Source organism: Parasteatoda tepidariorum, chromosome 2 (assembly GCF_982258835.1).
Source record: "Parasteatoda tepidariorum strain Cologne lab strain chromosome 2, Ptep-v5.0, whole genome shotgun sequence".
NCBI classification, from domain to species: domain Eukaryota; kingdom Metazoa; phylum Arthropoda; class Arachnida; order Araneae; family Theridiidae; genus Parasteatoda; species Parasteatoda tepidariorum.
This window is the reverse complement of record NC_141756.1, coordinates 81,299,859-81,315,045: the sequence shown is the minus strand read 5'-3', so window position 1 is coordinate 81,315,045 and position 15,187 is coordinate 81,299,859. Positions and strand designations below refer to the sequence as shown.

The following is a 15,187-nucleotide window of genomic DNA, read 5'->3' as shown; positions in this document are numbered from 1 at the left end:
TCGTTTGATGGAAAAATAAGAGGCAAGAAAGTTTTATAATAAACATGTTTAAATATTTAGATATTGCGTTCTGTTACTCCATCACTCATCTTAACTCTTTAAAATGATTTTGAATATCTGAAGAATGTTTCATGAGGACGTTCACGACATTACAAAAATCTGACTTTAGCGAAAAATTAACGATCACTTTCCAACTAGTATTATTAGTTCACGGGACGGACAAAATAATGGAACAAAATACGAGAAGCGAACAAAGAATAAATATGATTAAGAGAGAGGAAATCGATTCTATAAAAGAAATTAAATTGCAACTTGGCTGCGCCACTACTCCACAAATACTTCACAATTAAAATGGAAGATCTCTTTTTTGTACCTTTTTTTTACCCCTTTTATGTTTTACCCCCATCTATTTTTCCCAACGATGCACTTTTATCACCGCCCTTAAGGTCTTTTGTGTTACAGAAAAATGGCGAGAAAAAATCATCATAAGTCGACAAAGCTCATTGAACAAAAACTAAACGATTTTCAGAAAGAATGAAAAAATGCATTAAGCGTAAGGAAAGAAAACTTCCAGAAGTTTGCCAGAAATGAATTAAATGCATGAAAAAATCGAATTCAAAAAGCGTAATAATCACTTGAACGATCACACGAAATTTTATATGCGGCGATTAAACGGAGAATGTCTTTATTGTTTTTCATAAAAGAAAGTGGGGGAAAAAATATCCCAGTATTGACCAATAAGAATTTACAAAAAAAATGACAACATTACATTGCCTTACAGCATTTAAATTTCTCTCCTAGTTTCTGCAAGACTAGTTTTCTTCTAGAATGAAAACTAATACTTTTTGTGACTTCGTTCTTTCTAAAAAAAATTGTTCATTTTAATTTCAATTTCATAAAATATGTTAAAATAAAGTAGAATTAATGTTTTTCTCCAGGTATCGTTTGGAAACCAATGAGAAAATGTGATTTATTTAACAGGAAGACATGTAAAGTCGTTCAAAGTTTTGATATCGAGATATAAAAAAGCAGAAAACAGTTTCATTTTAACAATTATAGATAGTTTCTTTTCTCTTCATATTTTCAAGTTTTAGCTCTTCAAAATACCAAACACGTATTTTAATTACATTAATTATAAAAGACGTTTTATATCTATTAAAAAAAACAGAAATGCTCCCTTTCATAAAAGCAATCAAGGCTTTTTCTTATTACATAAATTAGATAATATTGCATGATAGTACGCAGGGAATGGTGGAACAAATCTGAGTAGATGGCTAACACGACACGGCACTTTTGACTAAATTACTGTTGGCATTTGTTAGAAATCAGAAAAAAATTAATTGGAAACAGACATCAGTTCATTCAAGATAAAAAATATTTTGAAAGTGAAAAAATCGATTAAAAAATGTTTGAACTATTTTTACTCAATAGTTTCTAAAAAATTATTTAAAAAAATTATTATTAACTTTATTATTATTATAAACCAACATAGGATCGAGTTAACATGTCTTATATACTAGCAGATATTGCGTATAGCTGAAGAATTTATCGTTCTTATTGGGAATGAAGTTTTCTGAAACATGTCACAAGAATAGAATTATCCTGTAGTGGCTAAAGGAATAGCAGAAAAAACTTCACTTCTTGTGCTGACTGCATACTCTATACAATGCATTCAATTTTAAAAGGAATAATAGTTTGGGGTTCAACATCATGTCAGGGTTATAGAAAACTCTACTCAAACATTTGGTACGATCTATCATCAGCCACTTACACAACTAAAATTATACTGCAGTTGTTTAGAGCAGTAATTCCCAATTTTTATTGACTACAGAACCTTTAATTATAGACCTCTTTTTGGTGGAACCTCGCCTTGAAATTATCGACTAGATTGGCCTAAAAATCCAATTTCACAAGACATCATCATGCAATATAATTTAACATTCAGCATGGATCTAGAAATTAGTTACTTAACAGTCTAGAAACACCTTTCTTCAGAGCTTCCTTGAGTACACAACAATCTACTTCTGTCATACATAATTAATTAAATCTTTTTACAATCATGTGTGGTTTATCATTTTGATCAATCATGCTACTTATCAGGAATGATGCTCCTGTTGTGTTTTCATTAAAGGTTTTTGCATATCACAAACAAGTCATAAGTCTCAGAACCCTTGTGTCCCTTCCACAGAACTCTAAGGTCCTGCAAGCTTAGAGAATAAGAGTGTGAATATCAGTTCATCTTAGCTAAATTTCAACCCATCATCGCGCAGATTCAAAATAAAATAGAATGATGGTTAAGAGTTCAAACATCATCCTATCAGAATATTGTCATAGCTCTACGCAAACACTATGTACAATTTCACCAGCCACCTAAAAAGGACTTGTGATAGTTATACCAAGGTGGGTTAATGCAAAAGGTATATCTACAAGGTATGAGTAAAGCAATCTCATTATATTTTACCTTTAAGATGTTATTTGCATAAGCAAATAATGAAAATATCAATGAATTTTAAATGTTGAAAATTACTTACTTAAAAATTGTACAACTTAGGAAATAAAAAGGTGCCATCAATATTCCTATGCTACTTACCTTTACTCTAAAATGAAAATTAGAATTTAAAAAGGACAGATAGAAGAGATGAGTTAGTGAAGTGATCAGCTGAGCTCATCAGTGCTGGGGAGCGGTGTTAGGAGGGTTTCGCTGAAGGAGTTTAGATAAGTAAGGCCAAATTTAAGATATATTTCGCTACACTTACTATTTATTTCTTATAACTGTGAATAAAAGGAGCTAACTATTTTTAACGATAACATCATTTATGGAAATAAGAAAAAATTTTAAACAAGATTAATGCAAAAACTTAAAATAATGTACATAAGAAAATATCTGTAGGAGTAGTGATGGTTTAATATCCAACTATAGTGACATAAATAGCAACTATGCTAAGGAAAAGAGCTTGAGCAAGTTATGCTAAGTTAATAATATTATATAAATAAATAAAAAATTTCATTTTTATCCATTTGTGACAGTTAATGAGACAGCCCATGAGATTTTCTAGAATATTTAAGCTTATGAAAGATTTAAAAAGTTGTTTCATTTAAGATCGGAAAGCTTAATGTAATGCAAGAAATTTGAAATTGAACGTTTAAAATGATTTATATGGTAAAATTTATCTAAATTAATAATTAAATATTAGAAAATATATTTGATTGAAATCAAAATTATTTGAGCATTAAAAAATAAAAAATACAGCCATTATTATCTAAAATCCTTCCCCAGCAGACCCCCTTAATAGTTTAGCATGCACATAAAATATTTTATTTATAAATTGTTAAAAATATTTTTCTAAGCTATGTACCTGATGCTAAGCTATGAAAAGCTTTTTAAATAATAAGAACTAAACAATCTAACACAATAATCCAGCTTAATTATTGAAAAAGACAAACCCTAATTTAGAAACTATGCTAAATTTTATTCAACTTTTCTTTAAATATTCTGATAGTTCAAATCAAAAATGTGGCCATTATTATTTAACCTCCTTCCCCAGCAGACCCCCTTAAGAATTCAACATGCAAATTTGTCTTTTTTCTCAACTGCTTATTTTAGTATCCAACTACAACAATCATAATATTAAAAAATAAAAAAAATTATCACAGAAATTCCTAATATTTAATTTTAAAAAAATATTCCTTTTTAAATATAAAAAAAAAGATTACAAATATTTTAGAATATGCTAATGTAGAGCTTGTCAAAAAATCATTTAAATACAATGCATCTGAATTTTTCTCGAAGTGAATAACATAAAAAGCATAACTATTTTTATAAAACGTACAAACTTATATACAAACTTACTTTTAATTAAAAAAAAAAAAAACTTCTTCTTAGTTTTTATTTTAAAGAAATGAATTATTATGACTGATTAATTTGTAAATGGTTATTTCAAATCAATTTTTTTTAATCAACATCAAATAAAATAAAATCTACCTTATAAGTATAACCTTATATTTGATTTTCTTCTTTTTTTGCTTAAGAAAAGAATTATAAATAAGCTAAGTTTTTTAAGATAGCCACATTTAAAATCCACTTTTTTGCACAATCATTTCTGGATATGACCTCCTTTGTATAATTTGAAAGAGGCAAATAATTAGAGTTAAAGCTTACCTCATTTAGTTGAGCAACGATCTTGTTGAAAGCGTTGATCCATCGACGTTTTGCCCTGGACATATTTGGATCCCCATCATCAATTATGATTTCTGAAACTTCTGATTTTGGCAATACCATTTCAATAGTCAGATCAGGAACAATAGCTAATGAAGGAGGAACACCTTTCATAGATATAATACTGGGTCTTCGATTCAGAACCATATCCTCATCTTTACCATTAACAGTCAAAGTCGTTTCATAATCGATTGAGTCTGTGGTTTGAATCTTATAACTGACATCATTTTCAACCTCTTTACCATTAATAGATGGCTCCTTAATCTGTATATCTGGAAACTCTGGCTTTGTATGTTCATTCTCAAATTCCTTCTCTTCCTCTTCATCAGGCACCCATTCGTTTCTTTCGTTGTCATCTTGCCATTCACTGATTAAAGAGTCCATTTGGTGGTTTGACATTGGTTCATCAGCCCAGTCTTGAACAATAGTCTCCTCACTCCAACCGTTATTAATGGCATCATCGGCTTGGTTCTTCCATCTCTCAGCATTTCTAATGGGTTCTTTGTTAGTTCTTTCATCCCACATATCATCCTCTTTGATTGGTTCTATTGTTTCGTTCCAGAGATCAGTTTTTATTTCTGTTGGGTGGTTGGTCCATTGTTCACCATTTTTAGTTATGGATACAGAGCTGTTCCTCCTCTCCGCTGCTTTTCCTGCATCTAATTTTTTACTATTTCTTCTGTCCATTTTTGTAGGTGTTTCTACTTTTGGACTATTCCACTTATTGCTATCTTTTTCAGTTTCTACAACAGTGCGATTAGTCCACCTATCGACTTCCTTGACGGGTTCCGATGGATGATTATTCCACTGATCTTCTTTACTAGATTTAGATTGCCTGTCCCATTGATCAACCTCTTTGACAGTTTCAACACTATTTGTATTCCACCTATCATTATCTCGTTTATTAGGTTCAACTGCTTGACTGTTCCACCTATCGACCTCTTTGTTTGTGTCCAATGAATTATCACTCCAATGGTCAGCAGCATTCTTTGATGTTTCTGGAAGCACTCTTTCAACTTTAGTTGGAGTTTCTTCAATCCAACTAGGTCTACTAAGTTTGGGTGGTTCTTTTACAACTGGAGTGTCTTGATTCCAGTCTTTAGAACTGTCTTTACTCCACTGAGAATCAAGGCTGCCTTTCTTCCACTCACTACTGGTACTATCCTTGTGCCAGTCTTCCACTTCAGGAAGACGCTTCCCAGTCCTAGCACCAACTGTTCCATTGACTTTACTCCAATCAGTTCTTGATTCGTCGGTGGGGAATTTGCTAACAGCCTTTGGCGTTGCTGGATCAGCGCCTTCGCCATTCCACTGTGACATGTAATACACATCTGATTCTGCGTAGCTATGCTGTGGGGTGGTATATCGACTACTTTTATCCCATTCAGTTGAAACTGAATCTTCTCTGAAACTAGGATAACTATCAAAACTACTTTGGGGATATGCTTCTGGACTTTCTCTATATTTGTAGTCCTCAGGATTATATTGCTCAATGAAACGGTCGTGCACAGATTCATCAAATCCTGTTTGTCTTTCAAGACTACGCCGCCTATTAGAACTCTGAAAACGTTCTAACATTTTTTTATCAGTTTCAGTATCTATTGTGTCCTCTTCCCAATGGCAATGTCTAGAACTTCTATCAGTTTCAAATGAATAACGCATGTCACTTTCGTAATCTAAACTAAGGCTGTTGTCATAACCGGAAGTGGATCTAGTTGAGCGTGATCTGCAAAACAATTTACAGTTAATTTGAGCATATCATACAAACATATATTGTGTAAGGGTGATGTAAGCATTAAGAAATAATTAAAAAGCTTCTCACTCTTAAATAAATTAGTTCCATTTATTATGAAATTCGTTCTTATTAGTTGCCTTGTAATTTTAAGCAAAACTTTAAAAATAAATTTTATTTTTTGAAGTAAAAATAAATCAACAGAGAAATATTTTAAAATTTGAAATCTGTAGAAATTTTACTATTTTTAGAGATTTTAACTACATAAAATTAACTATTTAATGGTAATTTTATTTTTTATATGTTCTTGCAACAATCATAAAAAATGAAATATGTATCCTTTCAGTCATTGAAATTATCATTAAGAAATGATTAAATCTATAACTAATGAGTTCGCTGATTATTATTTATTTTTTTTTGTCATACAATTTTAAAAAAGTATGCTATTTTATAAGTCATTATGCACTCATATAGAAACTCTGAAATGATTAAATCTATAACAATTAAAACTCTTACAAGTTTCTTCAAATAAATTATATCTTAACTTCTTTAAATATAAAAAAACTATAAATTAAATAATGTGACATCATTTTTTCCCTACATATTCTTAATTTTTGTTATAACTGCAAGGAAATTCCATTAAGAAACTTATTAATTGAAGGAAATCCTTATATTTAACAGTGAAAATTAAAGCTGTTCATACTCACAGTCAGTAATTAAATATTGTCTTTTTTACAAACTTTTTAAAGTAAATTTCAAGTGAAATTGTACAGTGTATTTAACATTTGTTCTTCAAATTCAAAAAAAAAAAAATTTCGATCAAAAATATAAATGCCATTTTCATGTGTGTCATTACTACCAGCATTTTAACAAGGTATTATAACTAGACACTTTATTATCATATACCATGGTTTAAGGAAAATAAAAATAACTAGGAGGCTCCGCCCCCTGTTCGCTAACGATCGCCAACCCCCAAGAGTTGTTACGCAATCCTATGCGGTTCACGCCGTGAACCATGGCTCGCTGCGCTCGCTCGCCAATGAACACAATGTTCTAGCACAAAGACATAGTATATTATCATCAAAGACATAGTATTTTATCATCAAAGACATAGTATTGTACTTATGTAGAAGAATTCTATCAATGTTCTAGTATGATAAATTTCTCTCAACTAATTTCAAAGTAGGATTTGGGTTCATGCGTACAACATTGGCTTTTAAAAAAGTATATTAGCTATTTAGATTGTATATGGTGAAAAAATCAAAACATTAGCTAAATGAGAAACATATTAGCAAAATAAATTATCAAATATTGCAGTTACTCACCTAAATTCAACTAAATGTGTATAATAAATTAGTTAATGCTAGAAATTCTGAAAGTTTTAGAAAAAAATTTTATTATTTAAAAATATAAACTTTAAACCCTAACTTTTCCTTGTGAGATAATAACCCTCAAAAAGTCTTTAATTTTCAAGAACACAAAAATTTCTTTTATCGCCAAATGAAATATTTTTTGGTGATCAGCATTATTGAAATCAATTTCTATATTAATGAACATTCGTGTACATAAGTTTCAATAAAATTTTTTCCGAAAAACCATTTCATGTATTATCATGTTTATAGGGCATGAATCTGAATTGAACAACCTGATAATGCTCACTCTGGTTATTGTTTCCGTTTTTAAAAGCGCTATATGTTGAGCCACCTCATCTTGATTTGCCATGTGACATTTTTAGCAATAATCATTGGTCGATTTTCTAACGTTGCCATTCGGGGAGTTGTAATGAGGCTTTTTTTTGGTGCCGTGTAAGAGAAATATATATATAGATTTTCTGCTTTAGAGCAGCGAAATCTCAAGGTGACAAAACTCATCAAAATTCCATCACACTTTAAGATTTATTTTATCAAATTTCCCTAATTTTTTAAAATGATGGCGTAAATTTAATTAATTTTTAGTTCAGTCTTATTTATAATAATCAAATATATTATAATACACTTTTACTTGCTATAGATATTTGGGGGGATCTTTATCATTTTTTAAATTATTACAAGAATAAAATAATCATATTAAATGAAAAGATTCAGAAAGATAGCAGTTAAGCTATCTTCTTGATGGCTTTATTGTCTATTCTACTATAATGGACGATAAACACATTTTCCTTCATGTCCATTAACTAACTCTTCACAAAATTATTAATCATTAAAATAGACCTTATAAAAAATATTTTATAGTGAAAATTAACCAATTAAATAAATAGTTTTTTGCAAAAACAAACTTCTCACAAAAATTTACTTTTCAAAAATGGTATAAAAGATGTTTCAAAGTTAAATTTACTTTCTAAAACTTTATATGGAAAACCTGTTTTCCATATAAACCTTTTCACGCAAGAAAAATAAAGTTTGCAGTAACTCCTTAATATCATATTTTACTAATTTGAACTCCAAATAAAACGAATTCTTAAAAAGAAAGCTGAAAATCTTTACCAGTTTCCAATTTCTGAAAAGCTGAAACTGATAGATCAATTTCTTTGCTTTGATCTATAGAACTTTAGCTTTTATGAACTCATACAAAAATTATGTTGAAGTCATAAATGCAGAATACTCAATCCAGTATAACAGTGTTTGCCAAACTCATGACTTTTGCGTACCCTTTCTAAATTTTTCGTAACACTGAGTACCCCTAATAAAAAAATGAATGAATTTTTTACTATAAAAAATCGCACCTGGCTGTTGTCACCACTAATTAACTGTTAACTCTGCAAAAAATACTCAATAGAAAAATACATAGTCATAAATTTTCATGGCTAGCTTTGTCTTTAAATAAAATGTTTTGAAATTTTTGTTTGCTGCAAGATATTTCGCAAAAGAACGCATACCCCTGCTAAACTGCTCCCGTACCCCTGGGGGTACGCGTACCACACTTTGGGAAACACTGCACTATAATACTGTTGTTCACAGCTTCAAAATAACATAGTAGTTTTTTAAGTCTACTTACATTAATATATTAATATTACAAAAAAGAAAAAATTTAAAAAAATTACTTTAATATTACAAAAAAATTGGAGTAGAAAACTAATAAAATTGCAATAATGCAATACTGCATTTCCAAGATCACAAAAGAGCTTATATAGAATAGTGATGTTCATATCCAAGATTGAGAACAGATATTCAGTAACTGCAATAACATGATATTACATATTTAAAGTTATAATTGAACGCATACAGAACAGTCCAAGGCTAAAAAAAAAATACTATTCTATAAATGATTTCCTTTGAACATTATTTTATATCTACTATAAGAACAATTATTATTAAGTTTCTAATTTACTAAAAGTTGCATTTAATGTATTAAGAAACTCATTGAATACAAAGGTAAAAATTAGATTTCAGCAGTTCTTGTTTGTAACTTGTCACTACAATAAACAGCATTATGATAATAGATGGTAATAAAAAAGAAACATTAAAGTGTGAATTTTGAATATTTTTAATCAATAAACTATGAACTTAAAGTGAAACTTTTTAAAGCAGTCCAGAATCCAATGTAAATAAAGTAAAATTCAAAAACTATAAACAACAGAAATAATATGAGAGAATAAATTTTTAAACAGAACTTCAAATACATCAACATAGTCTACAGAATTTATGATGATATATGATTCAAGAACTAAAACAATATTAATGAAAAATTTTTCTTTGAGTTACATAAATAAGGAATATTAATTTTTTTTTTTTAAATTGAAAAACAACTATTCTACATCCAAACATTTTGTCTTCAGCTATACAGTTGCTTGAATATCTATTATTTATTACTTAGAATAATTAATTTATAAATTTTCTAATTTTATTCTAATAAAGAGAATTATGTTTATTAAAGAAAATGAAATGAAATTTATAAAGCCTGGGAGAAAAAAAAAGATTGCCTGAAAATTACTTACTACAAAAGGAGAGAAATAGTAAAAATAATTATAACTTTGAAAATTTTCAATATAAGATGCATAACCAAATGGAAGAAAGAATAATCATCCAGAAATTTTTACATAGAAAAGAATTTTATATGCTAATATATCAGCTATAAATATTTAAATTTGGAATAAAATGCATTCCATCCATAGAAAAATATTTATAAACTATTTACACAAAATTTTTTGATAATTGTTTACAAATCTGCATGATAATATGGCAAAATCTATGAAAATTGCTGAATAAAAGTTTTTTTTTTTTTTTTTTTTTTTTTAAAAAAATATGCCCTAACATTAATTTAAATACTTTTATTTATTTCCTAATTTATTTTCTTTTTTTATGTACTTATTTATATATCTATTTATTTTCCTGTTTACTTTTCATTTAGTACTAAAGTAAATGAAATAAGAATTTCAAAATAATATTTTCGTCAGAAAATTATAACGATAATTCAAAAAGATGTTTCAGCTATAAAGGAAGCATATTATTTATGTAGATAGACATAAACACTTGTTATCTGAAGTTTCCATGAACAAAAATAAAACAAATGAATATGAAAATCAGTTCATAAATATTAATTGCTAGATTTTAGAATGTAACACAGTTAGTGAGGAGGTTACTTTGAGTGGAATTAATATTCTCTGTGCTAGGGATATAAAAAATATTCGGCATATTAGCCGAATGTTTGACCAAATATTAGACAAATTAGTTTTTTAAAAAATATTTTTTAGTTTTTATATATTATATTTATTTTTTAAATATTTAGACAGTTTATTTTAGACAGTTTAGACAGATTAAATAAAGAATAATCTAAAACAGTATTTTTTACTATACATTATTAGAAAGAGTTTTTACACATATTTGTTTAAGTTCTAAAATTCATGTTCCTGCAAATTTATGTTCTGGAAAAGGGGACTGAAGAATTGGAACTAGAATACTTAATATTGAACCATGTGTTTTGTACTGCTTTTTTTTTAAATATATATATATTCAGGCAAAAGAAATTGGCCCTTTTTATCAACACTTTTTGTTAGAAGAATTGAGAATGCCCCTCCCCCCGACGTTTTAGTTGTTTTTATTATAGTGCTGCATTTTAAGGGAGCTTTCTTCATAAACTATTCTTTCTTTTGACATTTTGATAGACTATTTACTTTTCTTCTTGTACGGTAAGACAGATAATCAGTAACAAAGAAAGCTATGACTTTCAACATTAATTATATTTTAAGAAATAAAAACAATTTTTTTTTGGTTGCTTTTTTTCATTAATTTTTCTTTTTATAAGCATTTATATTAAAACACAACATTTTTTAAAGAGCGTTTTTATTAAATGTCATTCTGGTTACTTTTTGCCACATGGTTACTTTTTTTAAAAAATGTGAAAGTTAATTTGCTAATATGAATAATATACCAAAGTCTTGATTAATTTTTAATGACTAATTTTATTTATTCATAAAAAAAATATTTATTAATGATTTTTAAGTAAAAAGTGTTATTGTTTGCCTGGAATTTGCCGAATACCATGAATACATTACAATTCCCTACACTGGGCCAAGCAATAAATATTTGACAGAAACACTTAACCTCCCAAAACAGTAATATAATTAATAAAATAGCATTACCTGGATTAAGGATTAAAGTCTAATATAAGATTTTAAAAATAAGTAGCAATAATAGAAGATTTAAGTGGATAACAGCCAATGTAACAGCAGAAAAATGTAAACAATGTCGTTTTTGATAATTTATTCAATAATAATAAGAACTATTGAATCACCAAAAAAATGTGTTTTATCCATCTTAAATTACTGGAATTATTTATTCTGGATTGGATTAAATCAGATTTAGAGGATGGACAGCTCTAGAGAGCAGGGCATTATTCTGGATAATATTCTTTGAAATTTAAATATTTTAGATTAATTTCAAAAATGTATAATAAAGTAAAAAAATACCGGTCAGTGCTGTGCGAATTCATACGATGATTTGGTCGACTATTATAATACAAAGGATCTTCAGTTAAAGAATTTCTATCCATATAGTCAATTCGATCCCTAGAATTAACAGGAGCATTTTCGTACTCTGTTTCATAACTATTACCATGTTCAATATACCTGAAACACAAAACAGCAAAATAAATCAATCCAATAAAGGATTTGTTTCAAAAAATATTGTTTTTCTGAAAATCAGTTATTTAAACTCATAATTCTGAACTACATTGATTTTTATTTTGATTAAAAACCTAAGTTTGAATCCAGAAGCATTTTTTCTGAAATTTACGCCAACAAAATTCTTAAAATAATTTTCTTCTATAAGAAAATAGATAAGTGCTTATTACTTCTTACAATAATTTAAGAAAAGGCATTAATTTTAGGGAGTATCATACATTCTGGACAAATAAATACAAAAACTTAACTTGCAGCATTTTAAAATACAATATGAACGTAATGAAATAAAATACAAGACGAACAATGTAGTAACGCTCTTGATCCAGTAAAAAAATTCTAAATCATGAGAGCAAAAAAAGAAAAGAAAAAAAATATTAATTCGTAGCTAAAAACAAATTCCTAACTAATTTTAACAAAGCAATGCTTTCAGTTAATAAAAATTAGGTATCTAACAGAAAATTTTTAATAAAGCAACGTTTATTTCTAGATTAATATAAACATAAAAGAACTCTTTAAAATAATACTTCATAGGTGAGAAATAAAAGAAAATATAAAAAATAATACACTGGTTTGGGGCTGAAATTTTTGATAAACAACATGCATCAAGATAACTGTGAAAACTACATATTTTAACTCAATACACCAAAAAAGGAGACTAACGTGTCCCAAAAAGAGTGAATACGATTTTTGCGACAAGAAAAGTATGATAGACAAATTTATTGCATTATTTGAAAGGTAAGTAATATAACCAACTAATGCCCATACTTTATGACTACTTAGTACTAAGTACAAAATTTTAGGGTACAATTTACTCGTCATTCATTTAAAGGAGAAGTCAAGCTGTTTTAAACTATTGTGTATTAACATCAAGCAATCAATGGTTTAAATAATTTCTTTGAAACTTTTCAAAACAAAATTATTAAATCTTGGTCCCAATATTGGAACGAACCGTTCAGCAAGGACATTTTAATGAATGTTAAAATAACATTGCATCGATTCAATAGCAAAAAGGATTTTATCAATGCTGTAATGGAAAAGAGGTAGTACTAAAGAGCATAGACTGTAACGTGAGTTTTTCTTCTTCTTTTCTTTGTATGAAAAAATAATTTCCATATTTTAATTTAAATGGTCATTAATTCAACATATAAGATTTGAACAATAACATTAAAGCATACTTTTCATGCAAACAAGTTGTAAAATGTTTAAAAATTAAACTTTTAAAGCTGTAATTACAATAATTTATAATGAATATTTAATAGCTCTTTTCTATGGCTAGTACAATAAATGTACCAGAATAACATCTTTAGCATGCTAAGTGCTGTATTTAAGAAGTTAAGTAACATAGATTATTTAAAGCAATTTTAAAAATAGTCAATGCAATTTCAAAAATAGTATTTTTTAAAAAAAAAAAAACAAATTAAAAGACAGAAGTTTGACAAGAAATTTAAGCAAAAATAAAAGCTTTGCTAATATTATTCTAGAATTTTTAACTGTATTCTTTGCATTTCCCAAACATGAACTATAAAAAAATTTCTTTTACAACACGCTTTACAGTTTTATTTTGCATTACAACATGCCTGATAGTTTTTTTTTTTTAACAGAGTGCATAGCCAAATTATTCAACAAAAAATAAGCACCTTTTAAGCACTTTTCAAGCACTCAAAAATATTTTTAAGCACTTTAAAAAAATATCATAACTAGGCAGGGTTAGAAAGTTTTTGGCAATTAATGGTGTCATCTTGTTTTAATCGTCAGGTCAAAAAAAAAACTTTTGGCATTGTTTTTGACAATTGTGTCAAAAATCATGAAATTTTGAATCACGTAAACCGAATGGCGTTTTCATACGGACTGACAATACCCCGAAATAGATTGGGATTGTATTAATTGTGAAAAGGTTGAATAGAACAATGTGAACTGTGTCTTTTTGCATAATTCAAAGCGAAAATCAACACAGCAAAAGGAAAAATCGCATTTTGAAAAGGGGAAAATTAAGCACTTTTTAAAAATACCCAATGAAAAAAGCACATTTAAGGGCTATTAAGAAATGAAAATCGAAAATAAGCACTTTTAAGCACTTTTTAAAAATGCTACACACCCTGTTTAACATTTAGACTGAAATAATTAATGTTAAGTTCCAATAATTAAAGGTAAAAACAATATTGGTACATTTCCTTTAAAGAAAAATGAAGCGTTAATAAACATACTTATCCCTGTCTCTGGGAAAGGAATACTCGGAAGCCCTGCGGGTGATCTCTGCAGCTCCGCCATATTGGGAGGCCGAACTGTTAGGATGGTGGACGGAGGCACTTGGGTGTTGAACCGTGGGGTAGCTGACATCACTGGTGTAATCGCTATCTTCAGAGACGCCAGCTTAGGGAAAAACAAAATTTATCTCATAGCTTTAGAAATATGCATAAAATTCTAGTACAAAAAATACATAATTTTGTTGTTTTCACTACATATCATCCCTCATAAATACTTATGAAAATGTTTATCAAAATAAATTTAAATTCTAAAAACTGATTATAGCTTGCAAAAATTTTGTATAAAATAATTTAATTGACATAGTTCGGATGTGTTATCCAAAAAGGAGATAAAACATTAAACTTTTGAAAAACATAAATAACGCTGTTGTGTTTAACTTTTAAAAAATGGCAGTACTTGATAGTACTACTATAAAAGAATGGCTACCATTTTTAATAGAAATAAATGTTAAGAATAATACTTAATAAAAAATACTCAACAGATATTGCAAATAATTTCCATTTTGTTTTAACACAATTTATTTTCTATGATGACCATTTTTTAAACAAGAAAAATTATGATTATTGGTCCAGGATGTTTTCCTAACAATATAACAAGATCTATTTTGTAGGCTTTCAATTTATTCTTAATTTCGTTTCTTATGTATGCATTAAAACAAATTTAAAATTTAACTCAAAAATTAATAACAATTCAATGTTTTTTTTTCTTCTTTTTGTAAAAAAAAATATGCACAGTTGCAAAAGAGACAACCAGAAGATTGGAAACAATTATCAAATTAATTATGATCGTTTAATTAAAAGAAAAACTATAAAAACTAGGTATTAACACAGGATATATAAGAAGAAATATAAAAGGA

The 15,187-nt window shown here is 28.0% G+C and overlaps 1 protein-coding gene across 3 annotated transcripts in view; it reads right to left on the bottom strand.

Moving 5' to 3' along the window:
- Positions 1 to 15,187, bottom strand: part of LOC147815875 (uncharacterized) — a 387,319-nt gene that overhangs the window by 339,438 nt on the left and 32,694 nt on the right. For all 3 annotated transcript variants that reach the window (XM_087157613.1, XM_087157612.1, XM_087157614.1), the window contains exons 8-10: positions 14,271 to 14,436; positions 11,854 to 12,012; positions 4,160 to 5,942 (exon numbers count right to left, since the gene is read on the bottom strand). In XM_087157613.1, coding sequence (XP_087013739.1) covers positions 4,160 to 5,942; positions 11,854 to 12,012; positions 14,271 to 14,436 — 2,108 coding nt within the window. The remainder of the gene's footprint in view (positions 1 to 4,159; positions 5,943 to 11,853; positions 12,013 to 14,270; positions 14,437 to 15,187) is intronic.